Genomic DNA, 23,834 nt, shown 5'->3' with positions numbered 1-23,834 from the left:
TTTAGAAAATTTTAGTATTTTCATTCTGATTTTGGGACTTCTTGGAAAGAGAAATGATTACGCAACACTATTTTTTACCCAGTATTCCAATGTTAAGGTAAGCTTTGCAGCTCATGATTCTCTGGAGAAGTCTGTCTCTATTCCATATTCACCCATACGGCTAAGTGGTATGTGTGTGTGTGTAAACATATTTTGTATTTAACACTCATAAACACTCAGTCAAGATGAAGAAATCACCCATCCCAAAGCCTCACCTACATCATTCTGGGTAAGTCTTCGGCGTTTTGAACCATCCAGATTGGCCATTTCAATCACAGACTGCTTGGCATCGCACCAATACAACTTGTCAGTTAAGAAGTCAATCGTTATTCCACTGGGCCAGATTAGATCAGAGCTGGCTATAACCAGTCGGCCAAGGCCTTGGAGGGAAGAACTTTCAATTCGTGGATTAATCCCTGTATCAGTCCAGAATAATCTCCTTTAATCAAGAAAGCACACAACAAATAATATCTGCATGAAATAAATTATTCTGTTCTTTCATCATTGAAAATATCAATGTAAATTACTTCATGATATACTAAAGTGGTACACTAAGGAATACAGAAGAAGAGATAGCGCTGTATGTTCGGCAAATAATTTTGAAACACAGAGCAATTAACTTGTCTATGTAAAGCATCTTCGAAAAGAAATGTTGAATTAAAGCTCAGATCATTAGATTAAAAAATAAATTGGTTTAAAAATTGCAATATATGACTAATCAAATAGTCATGAGTAAATTGGCTTGAGTAAAATATTCTTGAAGTAGCATTTTGTACTGCAAAAAGGCAATGAAATCTTGCTCGCCTGTTCTTCTGTTATGCATATGTAAAATTTGCTGCATTTGTAAAACTACAACACAAAGGAAAGGTCATATTTATCTGTTACCCAGTTTTATGCAATGTACTCTATTAACTCAGTTAATTTCAACTTCCATAAATCAGGTGCTGGGCACATTTTTTTTGAAGTCAATATGGTTCATAATTTTTATTGGCCTATTTAGAAACGGTTACATTCTCACAGTTTTAATCATTTGGCTGGCTCCAAATCAATTATCAACTACTATCAATATATTATCTCCCATAAATCATTGTGAAATTTCCAGTGTAAATAAAATAGGGTTGGTTTTTATCTTTGTTTTTTAACAACTAGGAAGAAATTCTTTATTGTCCTTAAATCTCTAATCTGTAAATGAAAATGTGTCACTAACTCACAATTAACAGCATAGTCTTCTAACGTTTCACAGTTTCCGTTTTCTGTCATCTAAAATCTAGGAATAACCTATATCTTATGATTTTTCTAAACAGAATCCATAAGTCATATAATCCAAATATCCTTTTCTGCTCAGTAAACAACAATGCAAATTTTTAAAGAAAATAAATGAGCTTGAGTCTAGTCGGTTAATGAATTACAGTGCATTTTTCTTTCAAAAACAAATTGAATTTATTTAAAAGAGCATATTAACAATAAAATTATTATACAAGAATAGAAAATCAAGACATTAAAAGCATGAGGAATTCATGCTGAAGATTTGAACAGATTGAATGGATTTTCTTGGTTTCTGGTTTTGGACACTAGCATATCAACCATGAACTGTCACATGACCTCTGCAGAGCAGTGCCTTATTTTTACAAATACCTACTTGGCCATTGGATGAACAGCAATTCCTCGTGGTTGAGAGATGTTCTCCTTAGTGATTATTTTGGAACGTTTCCCATTTAAATCACTCCTTCCAATCAGAGATTTCCTAAAATATGTGCAAAATAAGAGAGTTTGTTATAACATCTTTACTTTTCAAACAAAAATACTCCTTTCTCCTCTTTCTGAAATGCAAAGATAGGCATTCTAAACCAGCTCCTATTTCTGTTTCTCTCTCCCTCTCTCTTACTCTTTCTCTCTCCCCCACCCACAAACAAAGTAGCAGCAATAAGCCCACAAATTTTATATTTTTAAACACTTTTAATTAGCATCCCAATATTTACGCCAGGTAATGAAAATACACAATGACAGGACAAGGTAAAAGGACTGTGTCAGTGGCTGGGTGAGGACACTCTCTTTATAACTTCCAATCTCCTGCTGAAACCAATGGAAGCCAGAAGCAAAGAGACTGTTATCCTCACGGGATCATGAAGACGAGGGAGACAAGCCAGCACAAAGACAGTAGGTGGAGATTTACATTGGCTTTAATTTTCTTCCATTTAATTCTAAGACAAATGGGAATAAAATTGTCCCTCGGCATCTGTGGGGTATTGGTACCAGAACTCTCCAAGGATGCTCAATTCCCTGATATAAAATGGCACAGTATTTGGATATAATCTATGTACATTCTCCTGTACACTTTAAATCATCTCTAGATTACTTATACCTCATGTAATGTAAATGCTATGTAAATACAGTATGTTATTGGTTTTTATTTGTATTATTTTTTATGACTGTATTCTTATTTTTAATTTAATTTAATTTCTGAATATTTTTGATCCAAGTTTGGTTGAATCCTCAGATGTGGAGGCTGTAGATAAACAGGGCCAATGGTACTGAAATATTACTTGCTAATCTTTACATTAAATAACCCAATGGAATCTGGCAGGGTAGAAAATTCTTATTTCCTGATTTTTCTATTTATTTGTCAAACAAATATTTACTGAGCACCAACTGTGTGTCAGGGATTGGTCTAAGCATTGGAGATACAATAGTAAATAAAGCCCTGTCTCCGTCCTTATAGAGCTCATAGTTCAACAGGAACAGAGGGAGAGAGAGGCAGAGGTGGGAGGGGAAGAGAAAGGGTTAGGTGGACTGGACGGGGAGGGGAAGAAAAGGTGGAGGGAAAGGGAAGGAGGAGAGGTCGGGGGAAGTAAGAGGGGAAAGAGGGAGAGGGGATTATAACACAGCAAATGAAAGCACATGCTGAGAAGAAGGATGTAAAGAATGTAATTGGAAGACTCAGGGAGGGTGACAGGGTGGGTAGCCCAGCCAAGCAGGGATCAGAGAAGGATTCCTGAAGATAATAACAAACGAAGATGAGAAGCAGGCAGCCAGGCAAAGGTGGGTGGGGATGGAAAGAGTACCCTAAGCAAGGGAATGTACATATACAAGTTCTAAAGGACAGGACCTAAAGAATGTGGGGCAGTTATACTTGCACTTTAGAAAGTTTGCTGTGGCTTTAGTGTGAAAGGGCGAGGCAGGCAGGAGATGACGGTGAGGAGATAAAACAGTAGCAGGAGAAATGGAGAAAACTGGATGAATTTAAATGCTAAACATGACTCTATAGCATCCCTGCCCCCTTCAGGAGCAAACAAGGGACGATCAGCAGCTTCTTGGAGCAGGTGGGACCACAGGCAGAAGGGATATAAATAGGGCTAAGAAGAGCCTCCCTTTCCCCATGTACTGCCTGCTTTCCCTGTTTCCCTGCTGCAAACCAGAATATATAACCACCTTTAATTCATTCAATAAACATCTGTTAAAGGCCTCTCACCTTGCTCTTGAGGGCAATGTCTGCATGAAACAAGCCTGCCTAGAAACACAAGGTAGGGCCATTCCCTCCTCCCGGTTTTACAGAATGCTAAGGAGACCTTCTCTGGTGGCTGGTTCACCAACTATTTTCTAGGTGCTGTGTAGGGAACAGGAATCTATGCACAGGGCTCTATGCACAGGGCCTTATTCACAGGCAGTATGCAGAAGAGAGGTGAAGGTAAAACTGGCTCAGTGACTATGCTGGGTTGGGAACACTTTGCAAACTACCAACTAAAGGCAGTGGAGAATTTGAAACCATTTCTACTCCAGTGCCACTTTAAAAAGATAATTTTACTCCCGGATGAAGTGGTCATAAGAAGGATACTGCTGGGTGGAAGATATTTTTGAACTTAATGTGTCAAGTTCTGTTCTCAGACACAACTGTCACTGTGCCTCTTCCCTTGGTGGGAGGGAAGAAATTCTGAGGCCACTTGCTTGTGACCAGGGGAGATGAAACTGTCACTTCTGATCTCATGATGATCTCTAATCATCTTAGAGATGAGAGACATCATCTCTAAATTCTGTTTCAGGCAGGAATTAAGTGATGAGACGAGAACGACATAAGCTCCTGACTGTGCAGCTGTCTCAAGGCAAGATTGCTGGAATTTACTTTTAAAGCTCCCCCAAGGTGTTCACCTAACATGCTTCTATTTGATTTAGCTAGAGAGCAAATCTCAAACTCCAGTGTTGGTAGTGAGAAACCAAAGACCAGCAGGGATATTTGGGTTCATGGGAGTTCAAGCATCACCTTTAATCTAGTGGTGTGTCCTTCTCTCTCTAACCATTATCTAATCGTCCCAGTGTCACTGAGATCCTCCAAGAGAAAAACTCACCCTCCTTCTAGGGTAAGAGGTGTCCATCAACAACCCTAGAAGAGTGATTTTTTTTTTTACCTCATATTAGTTTCTGTTACCTCAAAAGAATGAATAAATAGATAGCTTATATTTTTACCCTCTTGATTCTTTACTAGGCAATTGACTTTAGGAATCAGTATTCCTTGATACTAAATAACAGCATTACCATTGGAATTTTCAATGTGCTTCCTTCCTACATTTAGATGTTAATTTGAATCTGTCTTTTCCTAGGCCAAAAAGGAACTGCAAGCATCCCACTTTGCCTCTTTTGATTGGCTAAGAGTTACCATGTGATCTAATATTATGAGATTGGAATCTCAGTTATTTACATCCAATTTCTAGGTAATATCAAGGTTTCCAAACCATAAACCTCTCATTTCCAGATAAATTAAAGGTTTTCTTTTAGCAGCTGCCTTTAGAGCCAGGAAGACTTAAGAAGGGCTTATTATTACTGAAGCCAATGAACTGGGGAATTTAGGGTCTGATTCTCCAGGAAACAGTGGTGCCTGTCTATCTCCTGAACGCCTTGCCTCTGCAGTCGGTACCATGGTGCTATTAATCAAACACTGTTAAAATTAGAGGTCCCTTGTGAATGTGGAGAAATATGAGAAGACTTGGCATCCTTAGTGGACCCGAGAGTGGTTGACATCTGCCATTTTGATCATCGTTTACCCTTCTGAGAACAACCATGTACAGCTCTGTTATTATACACAGCTGACATTTAAAATATTCTTTTAAGTAGGTTCAACACAGAGGAGGTCATTATTATGATTTTTATAATTATTACAACTGAAGTTGATTTTAATTTGTCACATGACTCTGAGTCAACCATATGTTAAATCCACACTGGCTTGGGGCGGTGGTACATCTTTACGACTATTAAGAGAATAAGCTTTGCAAATGGCCATCTTTGAGTTCCAATTACAGATCCACATGGTACTTGTTGACTGCTTGACCTTGGGAAAGTTATTTTACCTCTCCAATTATCAATTTTATCAATTTTCTTAATCTTTAAATTGGAGATAACAAAACTTACCTTTGGGGATTTAATAGTGTCATGGATATAAAGCACAGTATCTGGTGCGTTGCAACTATTCAGTAAATAAATACTCAAATAATAAAGAAATGAAGGTATGATTAGATGAACAAATGAATGAATGAAAGAAAATATGCTCACCTTGGATGTAAAGTGGCCATACTATTGATAACCGATAACCATATCATACAGATAACCACATCAACAGATTTTTTTTTTTTTTTTTTTTTTTGAGACGGAGTCTCGCTCTGCCACCCAGGCTGGAGTGAGGTGGCGTGATCTCCGCTCACTGCAAGCTCCGCCTTCCAGGTTCACGCCATTCTCCTGCCTCAGCCTCCCGAGTAGCTGGGACTACAGGTGCCCACCACCCGCCCGGCTAATTTTTTGTATTTTTAGTAGAGACAGGGTTTCACCATGTTAGCCAGGATGGTCTCGATCTCCTGATCTTGTGATCTGCCCACCTTGGCCTCCCAAAGCACATCAACAGATTTTTAAAAACCTGTTTCCCATGGATTATCCTGATAAAAAGAGATATTTCTGGCACACAAAATGCCTACCCCCAAGCATAGAAACCCATTCCCTGGGACTTCTCCCTCTGTGTTGAAACTGCTGATTTCACAGAGGTTAAACCCTCATTCTCCCTTCTTTTACTTTTACTTGGTTGCGTTGGTACCAGATGTTCAGGATGGCCACCATTTCACTTTCTGGCTTTCCGTTACTCTGAGAATACATCTCAGAGTACATTGCATCTCTAATATTATTTTGTGAGGGGTCTATCGTTAGCAGCTTCTCTTATAGTTCTGTAAGGAAGTGGGATCTCATTCACACGCAGAAGGGATACAGCCATTTCCTTCCTGCTTCCTGCCATTCAGTTCTGAGGTTCACACAGGCTGCATACACACCAAGTACAGTAGCCCTTCCTGCAGCTCTGAGAGTGGGGTTTCACAACTGCACTCTGGTTCTGTTTTTTCCCACCGTAGGGAAACAAAGAGTATCCCTCTTATCTCATGCACTTTCCTCACAACTCCAGCTGAAGTTCTCCTCCCTCCTTCATGCTTGTTTTAACAGGGAGTCAACATTCTAGTCCAAGATTTGTCACTTGCATGCCGAAGCTCATTCCATGGTGGCTCCCTTTGGGAGTGTACACCTGTCATTTGGCAATTATTTATGTGTGGCCCTATGACATTTCTTGAACTACTATTTAGACCAAGAACTTGTATTAATTATTTTGCTGGGGAAATATACCTTATCTCCCCAGCTAAACTAAGAACTGACTGAAAAGATGGAGCACATCTTAGGCTCCTCTGTATCTCCCATGTGACTTAGGAGAAAGTCTTATTTCCATAGCAGATGCTCCGAGAATGCTTATTGCTTATATTCAGACAGGTTTTGAGTTTCCCTGATAACAAAAGCCTGAACTGCCAAAACACAGGCTACTTTTTTTTTTTTATTATTATATTTTAAGTTCTGGGATACATGTGCAGAACGTGCAGGTTTATTACATAGATATACATGTGCCATGGTGGTTTGCTACACCCATCAACCCGTCATCTACATTAGGTATTTCTCCTAAAACTATCCCTCCCCTTGCCACCCACCCTCCGAAAGGCCCCAGTGTGTGATGTTCCCCTCCCTCTGTCCATGTGTTCTCATTGTTCAACTCCCACTTATGAGTGAGAACATGCGGTGTTTGGTTTTCTGTTCCTAACACAGGCTACTTTCTTGGCCTTCAAAATCCTCCCACGCACACAGATGCAATCTTGATGAAAGGAGGAAGTGGAGGGAGTGTGGACCGCAATGGTGGCCTCTTTTCTCCAATCCCAACCAAATGCCCAGCAACATTTTTCTGTGTTCAAAGTGGAAGATGAAGCCAATAGTATTACCTATCCCATCACTCCCATCCCACACAGCTTAAAACTGAAGCAGAAAACATACCCTCTGTCTGTCCAATAGAATCTACGGCCAATCCAGTCCACAGCAAGACCTTCTGGCACATCTACTCCTTCCTCAATAAGCCTTTCTCGCTGGGAACCATCCATATTAGCTCTCTCTATCCACTTCAGGGCTGTATGGGCAAAGTATATCTACAAAAGAGAACACAGGCATTTCTGATTTTTTTTAAACTAATGTGGAATATATACAAATGGCACTAGTCTTTAGGTTGTACAGGGTGTTAAGAGCTTGACTTTGGAGATAGGCACACCTGCAACTAAATTCGAACTAGGCTGCTTCCCAGATACGTGTAACCTTAAGCAAGTTATTCAATGTCTCAGAATCTTAGTTTCCTCATCGGTAAAATGAGGATAATAATATCAAGCTTATTAGGTAGGTAGGTAGATAGATAGATAGATAGATAGATAGATAGATAGATAGATAGATAGATGTATATAGATATAAATATACATATATCCTTAGCCATGTATCTGGCACATATTGCTATTGCTATTGGTATTGCTATAGATAGATAGAGAGAGAGATAGATAGATCTCCTTAGCCATGTATCTGGCACATACTGCTGCTGCTATTGGTAATTTATTAACCCTTGATCATTGGTCAATGACGTAGCCATCATGCTTGAACTACTGTGGCTTCTGAAAGGGGGCAATGATTTGCAATTAATGAGGGCTACAAGCTGGGCTCAGTCTGTAGCACCCCACTTCACTGCAAGTCAAGAGACACTTAGTCACTGCAGGTCAAAACTGGTTCCCAGTTTTGTCACTTATTTGCTTGATTGCTTTGGATAAATTCTTTAACCTCAATTTTCTCAACTGTAAAAATGAGGAAGTTAGACTAGGTATTTGCTAAAGTTCCTTTAGTCTCTAATCTTATATTCAATCAGATGCCACATAATGACATTTCGGTTGATGACGAACTGCATATACGATGGTGATTCCGTAAGATGATAATGGAACTGAAAAATTTCTATCTCCTAGTGACATTGTAGCATTCAAAATGTCATAGTGAAATTACTTTTTCTTATAAGTTTAGTGTAGCCTAAATGTTCAGTGTTTGTCTACAGCAATGTACAGTAATGTCCTAAGCCTTCACATTAATTCACCACTCACTTACTGACTCATCCAGTGCAACTTCCAGTTCTGCAAGCTTCATTCATGGTAAGTGCCCTATAAAGGTGTATCATTTAAAAATATCTCTTATGCCATATTTTTTACTGTACCTTTTCTATGTTTAGATACACAAATTTTTACTATTGTGTTACAATACTGCTTACAGTATTCAGCATAGTAACATCCGCACAGGTTTGTAGCCTAGGAGCAAGAAGCTAGACCATTAGTGATGCATGACTGTAATTTCATTTTAATTCATCCATCTTGTTCAACAGAAGATTTCTTGCCAATGCAAAGTTCTTTTACAGTCTAGTATGCAGCCTATCACACAGGTACAAGAATTTCCATAAGACTGTTTAAAAATGACCCAAAGCAATATACAGATACAATGCAATTCTTATCAAATTGCCAACATCATTCTTCACAGAATTAGAAAAAACAATCCTAAAATTCACACGAAACCAAAAATAAGCCTGAAGAGCACAGACAATCCTAAGCAAAAAGAAATAAAGCTGAAGGCACCATAGTACCTGACTTTATACTATAAGGCTGTAGTAACCCAAACAGTATGGTACTAGTATAAAAACAGACACATAAACCAATGGAATGGAATAGAGAACCCAGATGTAAAGTCATATGCCTACAACCAACTGATCTTTGACAAAGTCCACAAAAATATACGTTGGGAAAAGGATATCTTATTCAACAAATTGTGCTGGGGAAATTGGAGTGCCATAAACAGTAGAATGAAACTGGACTCTTATCTCTCACCATATAAAAAATTAACTCAAGATGGATCAAACACTTAGGTGTAAGCCTGAAACTATAAAAATCCTAGAAGAAGAACTAAAAGAAACTCTTCTGGACATTTGCCTAGGCAAAGAAATCATGACTAAGCCCTCAAAAGGAAATGCAACAAAAACAAAGATATACAAATGGGAATTAATTAAACTAAAAAGCTTCTGCACAGCAAAAGAAAAAATCAACAGAGTAAACAGATAAGCTACAGTATGGGAGAAAATACTTGCAAACAATGCAGTTCACAAAGGGCTAATATCCAGAATCTATAAGGAACTCAAACAACCCAAGAAGATAAAAACAAATAACCCCATTAAAAAGTGGGCAAAGGACATAAACAGACATTTTTCAAAAGAAGACATACAAGCAGCCTACAAACATATGAAAAAATGCTTAACATCACTAGTCATCAGAGAGATGAAAATCAAAATCACAATGAGATATCATCTTACACCCATCAGAATGACTATTATTAAAAAGTCAAAAAACAGCAGATGTTGGCATGGATGTGAAGAAAAAAACAACTCTTATACATTGTTGGTGGGAATGTAAATTTGCAATCCTCTAGGGAAAAAGTGTGGTGATTTCTCAAGAGCTAAAAATAGAATGACTTTTTAATCCAGCAATCCCACTACTGGCTATCTACCCAATGGAAAAGAAAGTATTATATCAAAAAGACACCTGCACTTGTATGTTTATCACAGCACTATTCATATAGCAAAGTCATGGAATCAATCTAAGTGTCCATCAATGGATGAGTGGATTTTTAAAATGTGTCATATATATACAATGGAATACTGCTGATAAAAGAGAATGAAATCATTGTGAGCAGCAACATGGATGGAATTGGAAGGCATTATACTAAGTGAAATGACTCAAATAGAAAATCAAAAATTGCATGTTCTCACCTATATGTGAGAGCTGAACAATGGGTACACATGGACATACAGAGTGGAATAACAGACACTGGAGACTGCAAGGGTGGGAGGGTGCGGGGGGGTAACAGGTGAAATACTACCTATGGGAACAATGTTCACTATTCAGGTGATGGGTAAATTAAAAGCTCAGACTTCACCACTACACAATCTATCCATGTAAGACAACTGTACTTGTAACCCTAAACCTATAAAAATTTAAAATGTATATATATATATTTTTTTAAAGATATGGGTCAGTTGATAATTTAATGAAAGCATGGTAGAATTTTAACTGTGAGTACACATGTGTACATAAACTTACAATCAATAATGAGACTATTCAGAAAATGGTAAGTCGTTAAATAATGGGTTACTCTTCTTTCTAAATGAAATAGAAAAGGTTATGTTTCATAAATACAAATAGGGGCACTTCACTCCACTGGCACTGTGCTTCTCAAACTCTAATGTGCATAAGAATCACCTGAGAATATTGTTAAAATGCAGATACTGATTTAGTGGTCAGGGGTGGAACCTGGAGGACTGCAGTTCTAATAATCTCCAGGTGTTGTTGACACTGCTGGCTCAAAGATCACAATTTGAGTAGCAAGAAAATAAGAAAATTAACCCAAGAAACAAAAAGCAGCCACCTGACTTAAAATTCATTCTAGGTCTCCACATTCACTTGTTGTAAGAATACTGATTCTGCAGGAATAAAACTAGTTTGGTAATAAATGAATCTTGAACTGCCTTTTTTCTATTAATTATTTTTTTCTGTTATTGTAACTGTTCTATGGAACCATATAGATTCAGGTCAGGGAAAAGAATTGTTTGCTAGTGTTCAATTGCAAAACTTTAATTTGCAAAAATACTTCTATTTGGCTACCAATCCATACCTATTAAATATAGAATCAATTTGCTTCACTTTGTTTCTTTTGGCCATTTACCAGACTGCTTCAAATCAGGAAGAAACAAAAGCCCAAAGTTTGAAAGTCTAGGAATTAATGTACCACATAGTAATAACTAATTATGCAGGGTAATTAATAACTATATAAATATATCATTATTGGGTGATTAATCTCCAAAAGACACTGTAACATCATTTCAAGCACATTCTAACCTAGCACAGATACAACTAAGAAATTAGAGATCAAATGGCCAGCTGATACAGAAATTCTAAGTTACACACAAAACTTATATAAAATGTTTATGTAAATAATGTTATTAGTTAGATTGCCATTCTCACATGAGCTATAAAACTTACGTTCCCTGATTTTCATGGTAAAGAGGTCACTGAATCTCCTTCCTCAAAAGACATACGTAAAACACAAATTACTAATCCATACTTCCTATGCCCCAAACTCAACCTCCCACTCCTCTCACTACCAGCAAGTAATAAAAAACCTGGTTATGAAGCTCCTTCTATATGCATGACACTGTGCTAGTCTCCCATCCTCATCTCCAAAGAGGAAACTAAACTGAAAATCCTGTGTGATCATTTCCAATAAAACGGCTAATCGTAGCAAGGACTAGGGTAGCATTATGATGGCAAGAAAGTCCTTAAAATTTCTCTAGTGTTACTCCAATATCTATATTTAACTTGTTCTGTGCCTAATCATTCAGAGCTTAGCAGAGGATTTTCAAGTAGGCCAGGTCATTTGTTAGGATAAAATCCTCTACTCTGTCCTTAAAGCATGTCCACATCTGTTCAAGTAACAAAACCATACCTTATTTTCCACAGGGTCATGATCTAGGGCATAAACCATTCCCATCTGCTGGCTGAGCAGAGTTCCATAGTCTGTTCCATCAAAATGCATGTGTCGAATATCTTGAGAATTGGCAAACAGCAAAAATGGTTGTGGTCCTGTTAACCAAATTTCAAATATGGCTGAATTTAAAACGTGCCTTAGAAACTAAGAGGCGTCTCTGACTCTTCCCTTTCACTGTACCTTTTTACCCAGTTTCTACAGTACTTGTTTTCTTAATTTCCCTCTAGTGTGGTATAGGTGAAGACAGGCAAGAGGATGTCCTCTTCCAGGAGGTGACATATTGCCAGAATTTCATCTCTGGTTTCTTCCCTCTCCAGGTATTTGCTTTTAAAAGCTGCTTACTTACAGAAAGAGACAGCGTTAAATAACCAACACCATAGCTAAATGATGCAAGTCTTAGGGTTATACATCTTCTTGATTCACACATACTGAAACACTAATATCAGTAGATTGTATACTTTCATGTCCGAATAAGTAACTTTCCCTGGCCTGGGCACTTCTTAAAGGGAGGCACAATGATTTGAGTTAATAGCAAGACCCTTGATAATTTTAAGGATTTAGATTACACTATATTAATGAAGGCCCTGAGAAGTTAACAGTATTGGGGTCTCACTAGGGCAAGGTATACAGGATCATCATTACATGATAGCATTATGAGCATTATATGTTTAAAACATAATGAACCTTCAGGAGATATTAAATCAATTTGGTATAAATCTAGAATTTCCATGGCTGTTGAAGGATGCAAGAGAGGTAATATCAGAAGACAAAAAAAATAGCTGAAGCATACAACTTTATATTGAATTTTGACATAAAAAGGACAGAATTTGTCAGTGTTATAATTATATTCAGTAGAGAGATAAAAATCAAATCAATCAACAAATACTTATTAAATGCCTCTTAACTATAAAGTGTTTTAAGACTATTCTTGTCATGACTTTCTCATATACTAAAAATATTCTATCTGATACTATGGCAAATCTTTGCCGGATGCTAATTAAGACTAGAAATAGTCTTTAAAAGCCTGGTTACTAGTTATATTGTTATTACTCATATTATTCATATTTACAATGTGATTTGCTTTTTTTCCATTTCAAAAATACAAAACCATAAGCAGTTAACTTTCCATTTTTCTAAACAAAAGACTTTCATGAATTTTTTTTCAGGGACACAGTTACAGACAACCACAGCACTAACCTGAAGCTGCACAGCTTTTTTTATCCAGTTGTAGGTCATACCCAGGAAAGCAATCACATTCCCAGGATACTGGGCTAAGAGGAATGCAGAGCTGGCTACATCCACCATTATCAGGTGAGGAACAACCTACAAAAACAATTGCTTGGCAATGATGCTACGTCATCCAAAATATAATTATTTTTCATCAAAGGATGGGGGCGAGCCAACCATTTGTTGATTTTTTTTTTTTTTTTTGAGATGGAGTTTCACTCTTTCACCCAGGCTGGAGTGCAATGGCACTCTCGGCTCATTGCAACCTCCGCCTCCCAAGGTCAAGCAATTCTCCTGCCTCAGCTTCCCAAGTAGCTGGGATTACAGGCACCCGCCACCACGCCCGGTTAATTTTTGTATTTTTGGTAGAGATGGGGTTTCACCATGTTGGCCAGGCTGGTCTCAAACTCCTGACCTCAGGAGATCTATCTGCCTCAGCCTCCCAAAATGCTAGGATTACAGGCATGAGCCACTGCACTCAGCCCATATGTTGATTTTTTAAAACATTTCCACAATCATTCATATGGCTGCAATCAAGGTTATTTTTCAGAGATAAAAATCAAAATGTCACAGTACCCTCCTTCCCTATAACCCAACATCTTGGATGTTAATCCTTCACATTCCAGTGGCCCTTGTCCTCTTATTCTACCAATGAGTTCAGGAGCAAGTGCACTGGCAGCTGTCTAGAACGAAAAATCCATTTTATGAGTTTGGCAGCTGGTCTAACTCTTCCTAGTAATTTTTTTCTCTCACACATTTTTAGCTGCTTGGCTTTGTTTTATTAGAAAATCAAAAACACACACACAATTCTTCTGCTAATTCTGAGTTACATCCAGTTATCTATATACTTAAGTCTCTATGAAGATAAAAGTAGAGAGGTGTTCATTAGGTGCAAGAAACAGACTAAGCACTCTGCATCTGAAGTCTCATTTAATCGAGGTGGCCAAGTATCAGTATCTCTGCAGTTGAAGAAACAAAGACCAAGAGAGGGCAAGTATCTAGACCAAAATCAAAGCTGCTAGTAACTGGTAATGCTACCTCAGGGCTGTCAAGCCTCAAAGCCCTTGCTCATAACCACTACACTATGCTGTCTAAACAAAAACAAAAACAAAAAAGCCAAAAACCCAAAAATACTAAATTTAAATCTATGTTAATCTGTTGTAACAATATCTTTCAGTATACAATATTGGAAAATCAATTCTTCTTTGACAACAAGATCAATTTTTAGATGTCACTGAGCAAATGTATGTTTTCAAACAAACAAAAGGTAAATAAAGCAAATAAACTCACCGCTACATGTTTTCCCATCTCTCTCAAGCACCGAGCCTTCAGGACAGAAACATAAGGGACCTTCTGATGTCAGAACACAGTCATGGCTGCATTCAGACACATTGCTTGGACAGGAAACAAGTTCTAATTAATAAAGAACAAGGTCAAGATTAGTGTTAAATCAGGTTTGCAAAAATTTATTGCAATCAGTTGCTAATATTGCCAGGTGATCCTCCTGCCTTGACCTCCCAAAGTGTTGGGATTACAGGTGTGAGCCACTGTGCCTAGCCTTAATTTTTTAATGCATAATAATGGTATTGTGGTTATGCCTGAAAATTAACTGGATATTAAATGATAGGAAGGAATTATAGTTAAGTTTTTTAGATACAATAATGTATCATGATTATGTTTTTTACATGCCTATTCTTTAGAGATATACAATGAAATGTAGTACCCAATAGTTATTTTTAAAAATTAAAAAATTAAAATAAAAAAGAGATAGACAATGAAATATAAGGTAATACAGACAAAGAAACAGGAAAATACCTATAATAAATAGATTATAGATGATTTGTTTCCCAACCTTAGAGGTTCTGATTTGATAGGTCTGGGGTAGAGTCCAGTCATCCATGGTTTTTGTTTTGTTTTGCTTTTTGAGACAGGGTCTCACTCCATCACCCAGGAAGTGCAGTGGCTTGATTTCGGCTCACTGCAGCCTCCTCCTCCCGGTTCAAGTGATCCTTCTGCCTCAGCCTCCTCAGTAGCTGGGACCACTGGCGTGGGCCAACATGCCTGGCTAATTTTTTTTTTTTTTTTTTTTTTGTATTTTTAGTAGAGATAGGGTCTCACCATGTTGCCCAGGCTGGCAGTCATCCATGTTTTAAAAAGCCAAACAAAATAAAACTCCAAGGTAATTATGATGCACACTGCTGATTGAAGATCACCAACCCAGATCATAACCACCTTAGAAACATATTGAAAATGAAGAAAACTAATGCAATAAATACTTGTTGCTATAACTTACGATGACATCGTTTCCCATCAGGAAGCAGAACAAATCCTACAGGGCATGTGCAGTAATAGGATCCAGGGGTGTTTTTACACCCAAGAGTACAGCCATGATTCCAAAAAGCGCATTCATTAACATCTGCACAATGACAACAGCACAATACATTCAAATGGCTATTTTTGAAAATAAATTGTGCTATCACTAATAAGTCATTACAACGCAGGGTATCTCACACTTGTATATGCTGTAATTGATCATGGAAAGTCTGTTTTCCATACTCTAGCAAAGGGTAAAATAAGTCAATTAAATGATGATAAAAGCCATTTCTATTCTGTCACATTTTATGCTTTTGTTTTCCCTGAGATAGAGTCTGGCTCTGTCACCCAGGCTAGAGTGCAATGCCACAATCTCAGCTCACTGCAACCTCTGCTTCCGAAGCTCAAGTGATCCTCCCACCTCAGCCTCCTGAGTAGCTGGGACTACAGGTGCACACCACAACACTCCGCTAATTTTTGTATATTTTGTAGACATGGGGTTTTGCTACATTGCTCAGGCTGATCTTGAACTCTGGGACTCAAGTGATCTGCCCGCCTTGGCTTCCCAAAGTGCCGGGATTACAAGTGTGAGTCACCACGCCTGGCCCAGCTTATACTTTCAAATACAGATTTTCATATTAGAATAACCCTTGGGAAATAGGTAGTAGTATTTCCCTTGAAAAGATATAGTATGCCATTTAAGTTAGGGACTCTTGAAAGCTCTTTACAAGCTTAGGACATTTCTTATTGTGCTCTTCACCCTTCAAGACTGACCAGAGCCCTTTCCCTAAATGTGGAAACCTTCTCCAGCAGTTTTATTCTGGCTGAAGCCCCAGCCTTCCAGCTCACTATCTCTATGCCATGGCTTTCACCCATTGGTCCCATGTAAGCAGGGGGTTATAATTAACAGGCAGATGCTAGATTTACCTGAGGTCTCACCCCAGCTAATTCCACTGTATGTGTGCTGCAGCCATTGGATTCTTTTCATCACTAAACTACTGCACCTTCCAGGAAAAAGGACATAGTATTTCTCCTGAGTTCGTTGCACTTGGTCCAGAATCTCAAAACAGGAGGATTCTTAGACAAACCAGCCTGGTTCAGTTTCCCAGGCTTCCTACTAGATCTTCTTGGGATAAGATAGGAGTCACAGACTCTTTGAGACTCTTACGATCCCTATGAAACCACTCCCCTAAAAATGTACACATACTGAAATTTTGCACACAAACGCAGAGGTTGGTAGAATCCACTTAGAGAATCCCTGCCTTATATCAACCCCTAAGCATCCTCTCAGAGTGTTTGATCTAGAAACACAAGATATGAAGATAGGAAAGTATTATAAAGGTTTTACAAACAAGAAAAAATAAATAAAAAATAGTCTTCAGGGGTTGTGTGGGGGACGGGGAGAATGGACTTGAAGTTGGTTTTCCACTGAGTCTCTAGCTGGCCCACTGAAGACAAGCCGCTGGCTCAGCTGAGCATTCCTCCCCTCAAGCAGCGACTCTTCCATTACCTTCACAGTACTTCCGGTCATTACCTTCACAGTACTTCCGGTCTCGACTTAGGGCGTATCCCTCTGCACACGTGCACAAGTGTGACTGGAGGTCTTGCCCACACACAGTGCTGCTGCAGTTTCCTTTCCTCAATTTGCGAAGTTTCTGCTCTAAAAGAGAAGATGCTTTATTTGGAGTGGGGCCGCGTTTTGACAGAGGACACTGCTAAATCTCTTCCTGATTCTTAAGAGGTCTTACCTCCCTACAACGTCTGCAGCTGCATCTCTCACGGAGGCAAACTTAGCCAGAGCCCAGATTCCCCAGCATCCCGAAGCCCACTTTTTTCTCCAATTGTATTACTTCTCCAAAACCTCTCAGGATTGGGCATCCTGATTAGCTGGAGATGTCATTTCTTAGGTTGCGAATACTAAACACTACTTAGTAGCTTTTTCATTCTAACTTACTTTTATCACAAAAAAGCACACATATTCTGCAAATGAAATAATCTGCTTAGGAAATGAAAACAGATTCAAACCTAAGAATACTTTTTTTTTTTTTTTGAGACAGGGCCTCCCCCTGTCACCCAGGCTGGAGTGCAGTGGCACAATCTTGGCTCACTGCAACCTCAGCCTTTTGTGTTCAAGCGATTCTCCTGCCTTGGCCTCCTAAGTAGCTGGGATTACAGGCACACACCACCACACCTGGCTAATTTTTGTATTTTTAGTAGAGATGGGGTTGGCCAGGCTGGTCTCGAACTCCTACCTCAAGTGATCTGCCCACCTCAGCCTCCCAAAGTGTTGGGATTACAAGCATGAGCCACTGTGCCTGGCCAAGAATACTTTTTAAGTGTAATATTTATAGGTTAGATATGTAAACTATTTAGCTGTTTTTAATATCATTATTTAATGAACATCTTTCAGACTCAATATATACCATTGCCATATCTCTGCTCCTTAAATTTCTGTAGTTATTGCTTCCAGTGTCCCATGTGTTCCAAATATTCCATAATAAACAGTAAAATCTGCTCAGCGAGTTGGGTGTTTGGGTTGAATTAGCCAGCTATATTGAACAAGTGGTCAATTTTGTACCATTGGGATTTTCAGAGCCAGAATCAAGGGCTAAACTAGTAACACCTACAGTTGGCCCTCCATATCTGTGGATTCAACCAACTTAGGACTGAAAATATTTGGGAAAAAAATTCCACAAAGCAAAGTTCCAAAAAGCAAAACATGAATTTGCCACATGCCAAGCACTATGTTGAATTCACAGGAATGAAGTGATGTAGGCATTGTATTAGGTATCGTAAGTAATTTGGAGATGATTTAAAGTATATGGGAGGATGTGGCTAGGTTATATACAAATACACCGTTTTATATTAGAACTTAAGCATCTGCAGATTTGGGTATCTTGGGGGATACCAATCCCCCACGGATACTGGGGGACAACTGCATATCCCTTTCCAAAAAGTTAATGAGATTTTTGTCTCTTTTGCACCTTATTTTTTGCCCACTTTAAAAACAATAGCACCATTGTAAAATACTATGAGAAATACAGGAGTAAGCTTGAGCGTAAGGGCAGATACCTAGAATGCAGGTGGATACAGAGGCCAGAGGTCTGGCAAGAGGCGAAGGCCAAGGAAAACTACTGGGGTCATGGATTCTGAAGCCATGGCATTGTTAAAATCAGCTAGAGCCGATGTATCATGGGAAAAGCTGAGGACCTGAGGAAAGGACTGCTGAGAACACCACCATTGCTGGGAAGGACACAAGAAACAAATCAGCAAGAGCCTGAGCAAAGCAGGCAGAGGGCCTGAGACTGTTCTCCAAATAGGCTTGGTTTCTCTGATCTGTTTATCTACTAATAAAGAAGTCTCCTTTGTCTGCACCCATTTGCTTCTACTTCAAATCTCAAAAGATAAAATTTCAACACATTTAATTAAATGATCAAGTTGGCTTTTATTTGGGATTCATGAATTGGGCAACATCTTGTCTAAAAATAGACAGATGCTACACTGGCTGTGGCAGCACATTCAGTTTTGTGATATTGCTTGAGCATGATACATATAGTGGATTGGTTAACATCAGTTTACTTCAGGTTACTTTCCTCATAAAGGTTAAACCAGATGGGATTTCTTGTGATACCAGTTAAGCTGACCTGTTTGGGGATTTGGCTATCATCTCTCTCCTGATCCGTCAGGGGGTCAGATAAACAAGTTAGTTTTGGTGTGTTGATGTGGAATTTTAGCATGAGTGACTTCATTTTGGTTTGGTCTGTTGGGGCCTATTGCAGGAGCTCAGTCTAAATCAGTTGCCTCCCATAAATTTTATTTAACATCACTAGACATGACCAATAACAGTAAGATTCAGTAGAAACATATTCTTGCCCCCTTGAAAATGTCCCTAGTGTACATTGAGATAACCGGAGAGTATGCCACCCTCTAGAGATTCTGATTTGGTAAATCAGAGGCTCAGGAATCTGCATTTTTACAGAATCAGGAGTGATTATGATGTCAGGAGGCTGCTTCACACCACACTTTCAGAAACACTGGCCTAATGTACTAGTGAAACGTTACACCTTCATCTTAGTTACAAATAATTACTTTTAGCTAGTCTGTGTTATTTCCTTCGTTATTTTGAACCTGTTTTTTCAAATCTCTTTACAAAATTAAATGCAAAATCAGTCTTGTTAACTTTCAACACCATTGCAGTATTACCTGCTAAATCAGTTAAGATTTACATTGAATGGTCTTATGGATAATTGATTCCAAAAATTTCATTTCTTGCCTATGATTTTTATGCCAATTATACATGTATAGTTACATTATTTTTCAGGTTCTATATGCTTCACTTAAACTATCAAAATTTTAAGCAAAATTAAAAATAAAATAGGCTAAATTTTAAAAGTAAATGACTAAAATTAGAAACTTGTAAATATTGGAGACAAAATTCATCCACTTTAAATTTCTTTTTAAAAAGCAGTAATGTGTTTAACTTTAATTTTACAAACTTTACAAGTTAACAACAACAAAAATCCAGGAAGGTTTGAGTTGGCCTTTTAATAGCACTGAAATGCTACACTTTCTTGAGGTAACAAAAAATTGAAACACTATGCTTCTTATAAAAACTCTTTCCTTTGCCCTATAAAAATCTTTCCAAACTCAGCATGCTGGATGATTACTGGATTACCAATCAGGGAAACTGAATTTTGTCTTGGTTCTTCCTCTTACAGCACATCACTTTATCTCTTTGACCTAAGTTTCCTAATTCACAAAATAAACTTGTTGAAATAGATATTCACTGAGATCCCTCTTTTAAAAAAATTCTATAGTTATAAACAGAATTAAATGTTGGTGAAAAATTCTTCTGAGTTTATACCTCTAAAGATTATCAAACCTTAACTACTGCTTATAGTATGGTAACAGAGAATCAAACTGTCTAATGAAGAAAACAACTATTGTCTCAGGTGTAGAAAATGCTTTGTTCTTCTAGATCCAGTATATATTTTTCTTTTTTCCCATACCTTTCTACTACCTCTCACCTGGATTTGTATCTGTTCTTATCACAATCATCCCCATTGTCACCACCACAATTATGTATATGCATCTTTTTTCCATTGATAAACTTCTGAGGATAAGGCATGTGCCCTATTCACATTTATAGTCCCAGTAACACCTAGCATGGTGCCTTTTACAACATAGGCATCCAGTAAACATCTAATACATCCATAAAAAAAACCCTGTGATCATGTCACCTGCAACCTAACTCCCTATTTGTTTTTTCCTCAAAGTTCCAATCAACCTTAGAGCTAGAACTCAAAACAGTTTGTCACAAGATGCTAGCCAGTACTTTTTCCACTATACCATGCTTCTGATGGCTTTTAGTGATGCTTCTTAACAATACACAATCACTCTTCAATAATGGACATAGGCAGGAAAAAAATCGCTATTCTCCTCTGTCTAGTTGTGCTGATGATGTGACCTGAATTCAGACACTAAACACTTTAAAAGGTCATTTTAGGTGGTGGCAAAACACAGAGGATTGAGGGTTATATTTTCTTTAATCTCCTTAATCTTCTGCTGTTCTTTAGCTTCAAAATAGGCCAGAGCCAGCACTGAGAATGCTGCTGCTGACCTCAGAGAACACTCCTTCTCAGAGCTGAGCAATGAGGCCTAATTACCTCTGAGATCAATTAAAGCTCCTAATCATGGAGTTTAATGTCCACCACCAACTGCACCTTCAATAACTGCCTGGCTAGCACACAGGCACTCATGAGCTTTACTATAGCCCAGTGAATCTGTAGATTTTACCCTGGCCCAGTTCTGAAACAATGCACTTGGGATTCCGTTTCCTGTTTTTTTCCACCGATCACATCTTTGTCTACCTCAAACTCCATGTAAGACTCACCTCATCAACAAAGCCTTTCTAGTCTCTTCCATTCAAACCCATTAACTTTGGTCATTCTGAAGTCATAACTAAATATTTGGCATCCCCAATATTTAGCACATAACAAAAATTTTGAATAACACTTTGTAAAGTATTTGTATTATCACATTTCATTTTCATAACAAGCCCTTGAGCTATGCAGAGCAAGTATCATCTTCCATTTTACAGATTAGGAAATAGTGCCTTGTTAAGGATCACATAGAAAATAGAGTGTAGAACTGGGATGCTATTCCAAGCCCTTTGACTGTAATCCCCCTCTTTTTACCAGATACGTAAAATTCTATGTGTGTGTGTTTATATTTATGCATTTGTATAAATATAAACATGTACATAAAATATATGTTAGTTTTATGAAATGTCTATAAAAACATGGCTATATTTTTGCTTCATTTGTTTATTGTCTTCATCATTAATGAGTTCTCAATAATGACTGCCTCAACTTCCTCAAAAAACTTCTCAAACTGAACAGTATAGAAGTTTACTCTTGTCAGTAATAGAAATACAAGGAAGAAAATACAAGAATGGCCATTCTGTGCTATTGGAATTCCTAATTACAGTAAAAAAAGAAAAAAATCACCTAGCCAGAATTTAGCCACTTGGTATCATATCCATCTGTACCCTTTTAGGAATTAAAAAGTAAATGAATCAACAAACTTAAAGCACTTTAAAAATAATGCTTTTGGCCAGGTGCAGTGGCTCACACCGGTAATCCCAGCACTTTGGGGGGCCAAGGCGGGCAGATCACCTGAGGCCAGGAGTTGGAGACCAGCCTGGCCAACATGGTGAAACCCCGTCTCTACTAAAAATACAAAAATTAGCCAGGTGTGGTGGCATGTGCCTGTAGTCCCAGCTTCTTGGGAGGCTGAAACATGAGAATTGCTTGAACCTGGGAGGCGGAGGTTGCAGTGAGCCAAGATCATGCCACTGCACTCCAGCATGGGTGACAGAGCGAGACTCCGTCTCAAAATAAATAAATAAATAAATAAAATGCTTTTAACTCTTAGAAGAGCCCTTCAGGCCCATTGAGTCTTTTCTTATTGTATCCTCATTTCTGGCAGTTTGGTTGCCCATAGCAGGAAGATGGAAAATACAAGGTATGACATATGTACAACTATTATGTATCCATAATTAAAAATACATTTTAAAAAGACAAGGTGTATATGCCTCCACTACCATTGTCACCACCGCACCCCACCCACATTCACCAATGGTAGAAGTGGCTGCGTGAGTCCAGTGTTCTTTCTTACTAAGCCCAGATGTAGCCTTAACCTTGCATTCCAGACTGACAGTGTCAATGGCTGCAAGACAGTTGGTAATTTCCCACACAGACTAGAAACTCCAGGTCAGGGTTCCTTCCAGAGAAAGATAGTACAATTTGAGTATCAAAATGGTAATAATTACAGTGAATACAAATGTCAATTATTTTTAAAAATCCATTACTTTATAGAAATGATTAAAGAAAAGTGACCTTTGGAGGATACTGGAGGGTTAGGACACTAACTCTTTATTTTGAAAACAGGTAAATTAAGAAATAGGATCGAACACTGAATTTACCTTTCCTATAAAAGCTCCTCCTCCTCAGGACAATCATATATCTGATTTGGAAAGGCTCCTCTTTGTATAAGAATCCCAGCTAATATATGCATAAACAGTGACAGAATTAGAATGTCATTGCTTTGAGCCTCTAATAAAAAATGGCTCCAGGCAATGATAATCAATAGCTTCTAAAACAATTAAGCAAAAGGCTGATGGGGAACTTGCAGTGGCTGGACCAGGCTGGTGACTTCTGAAATGCTAATTAATTTTGAACATCACGAAAAAGAATAAGAACTAGCCCCGTGTGCCTTTTAATGTGGTACAAAAGGGAAGCTTACAGAACCACCTTCAGTGCCACCCATAAAGCATTCTTGAAAACAATCTGATTCTGATCAGATTTCTAAGCCTAAACTACCAGTTTATAGGTAACAAGGAAATTAGAGAAACATATTAAATGACACACGGGGATATAATCTGCAAAATCCAGAAAGTGAAAAATTCTATAGGACTAATGATCTGGTTTCCTGAACAAACAAGTGGCAAGAAAAAGCCTCAGGTTAGAAAATAAACAGAGGCCACAGCCAGGCATGTGAAAACCTGCAAGATGTGAGAGCCAGCAGCAAGAAAGAAAACATAAAAATGATAAAGAGCAATTTCAAGTATTTAAAAGAGATTTCAAATGGCAGCCATTTGGTGTCAGGGCAAACCCAGCTTTGCCCCAAACCAGTCCTATGCTTGCTGCAATGGCATGTATCCTTGTAAATGTGACTCTAGTCACTAAGAAAATGTCAATAACTATAAATGATGCTAAGAAAGATAGCAATCCATATTTTACTAATATTTC

At 38.2% G+C, this 23,834-nt stretch overlaps 1 protein-coding gene across 16 annotated transcripts in view; it reads right to left on the bottom strand.

Moving 5' to 3' along the window:
• EGF (epidermal growth factor) overlaps window positions 1–23,834 on the bottom strand; it is a 101,296-nt gene that overhangs the window by 38,485 nt on the left and 38,977 nt on the right. For 13 of the 16 annotated variants that reach the window (XM_054683287.2, XM_054683289.2, XM_054683284.2 and 10 more), the window contains 8 exons: window positions 17,033–17,182; window positions 15,503–15,625; window positions 14,500–14,622; window positions 13,180–13,305; window positions 11,941–12,077; window positions 7,372–7,520; window positions 1,679–1,783; window positions 255–478 (listed from right to left, as the gene is read on the bottom strand). In XM_054683287.2, coding sequence (XP_054539262.1) covers window positions 255–478; window positions 1,679–1,783; window positions 7,372–7,520; window positions 11,941–12,077; window positions 13,180–13,305; window positions 14,500–14,622; window positions 15,503–15,625; window positions 17,033–17,182 — 1,137 coding nt within the window. The remainder of the gene's footprint in view (window positions 1–254; window positions 479–1,678; window positions 1,784–7,371; window positions 7,521–11,940; window positions 12,078–13,179; window positions 13,306–14,499; window positions 14,623–15,502; window positions 15,626–17,032; window positions 17,183–23,834) is intronic. The other 3 variants (XM_054683285.2, XM_009448135.5, XM_517395.8) reach the window with 1 other exon arrangement.

This window comes from Pan troglodytes, chromosome 3, assembly GCF_028858775.2.
Source record: "Pan troglodytes isolate AG18354 chromosome 3, NHGRI_mPanTro3-v2.0_pri, whole genome shotgun sequence".
NCBI lineage: Eukaryota > Metazoa > Chordata > Mammalia > Primates > Hominidae > Pan > Pan troglodytes.
The sequence above is the reverse complement of the archived record's forward strand: the minus strand, read 5'-3'. Positions and strand labels throughout refer to the sequence as shown.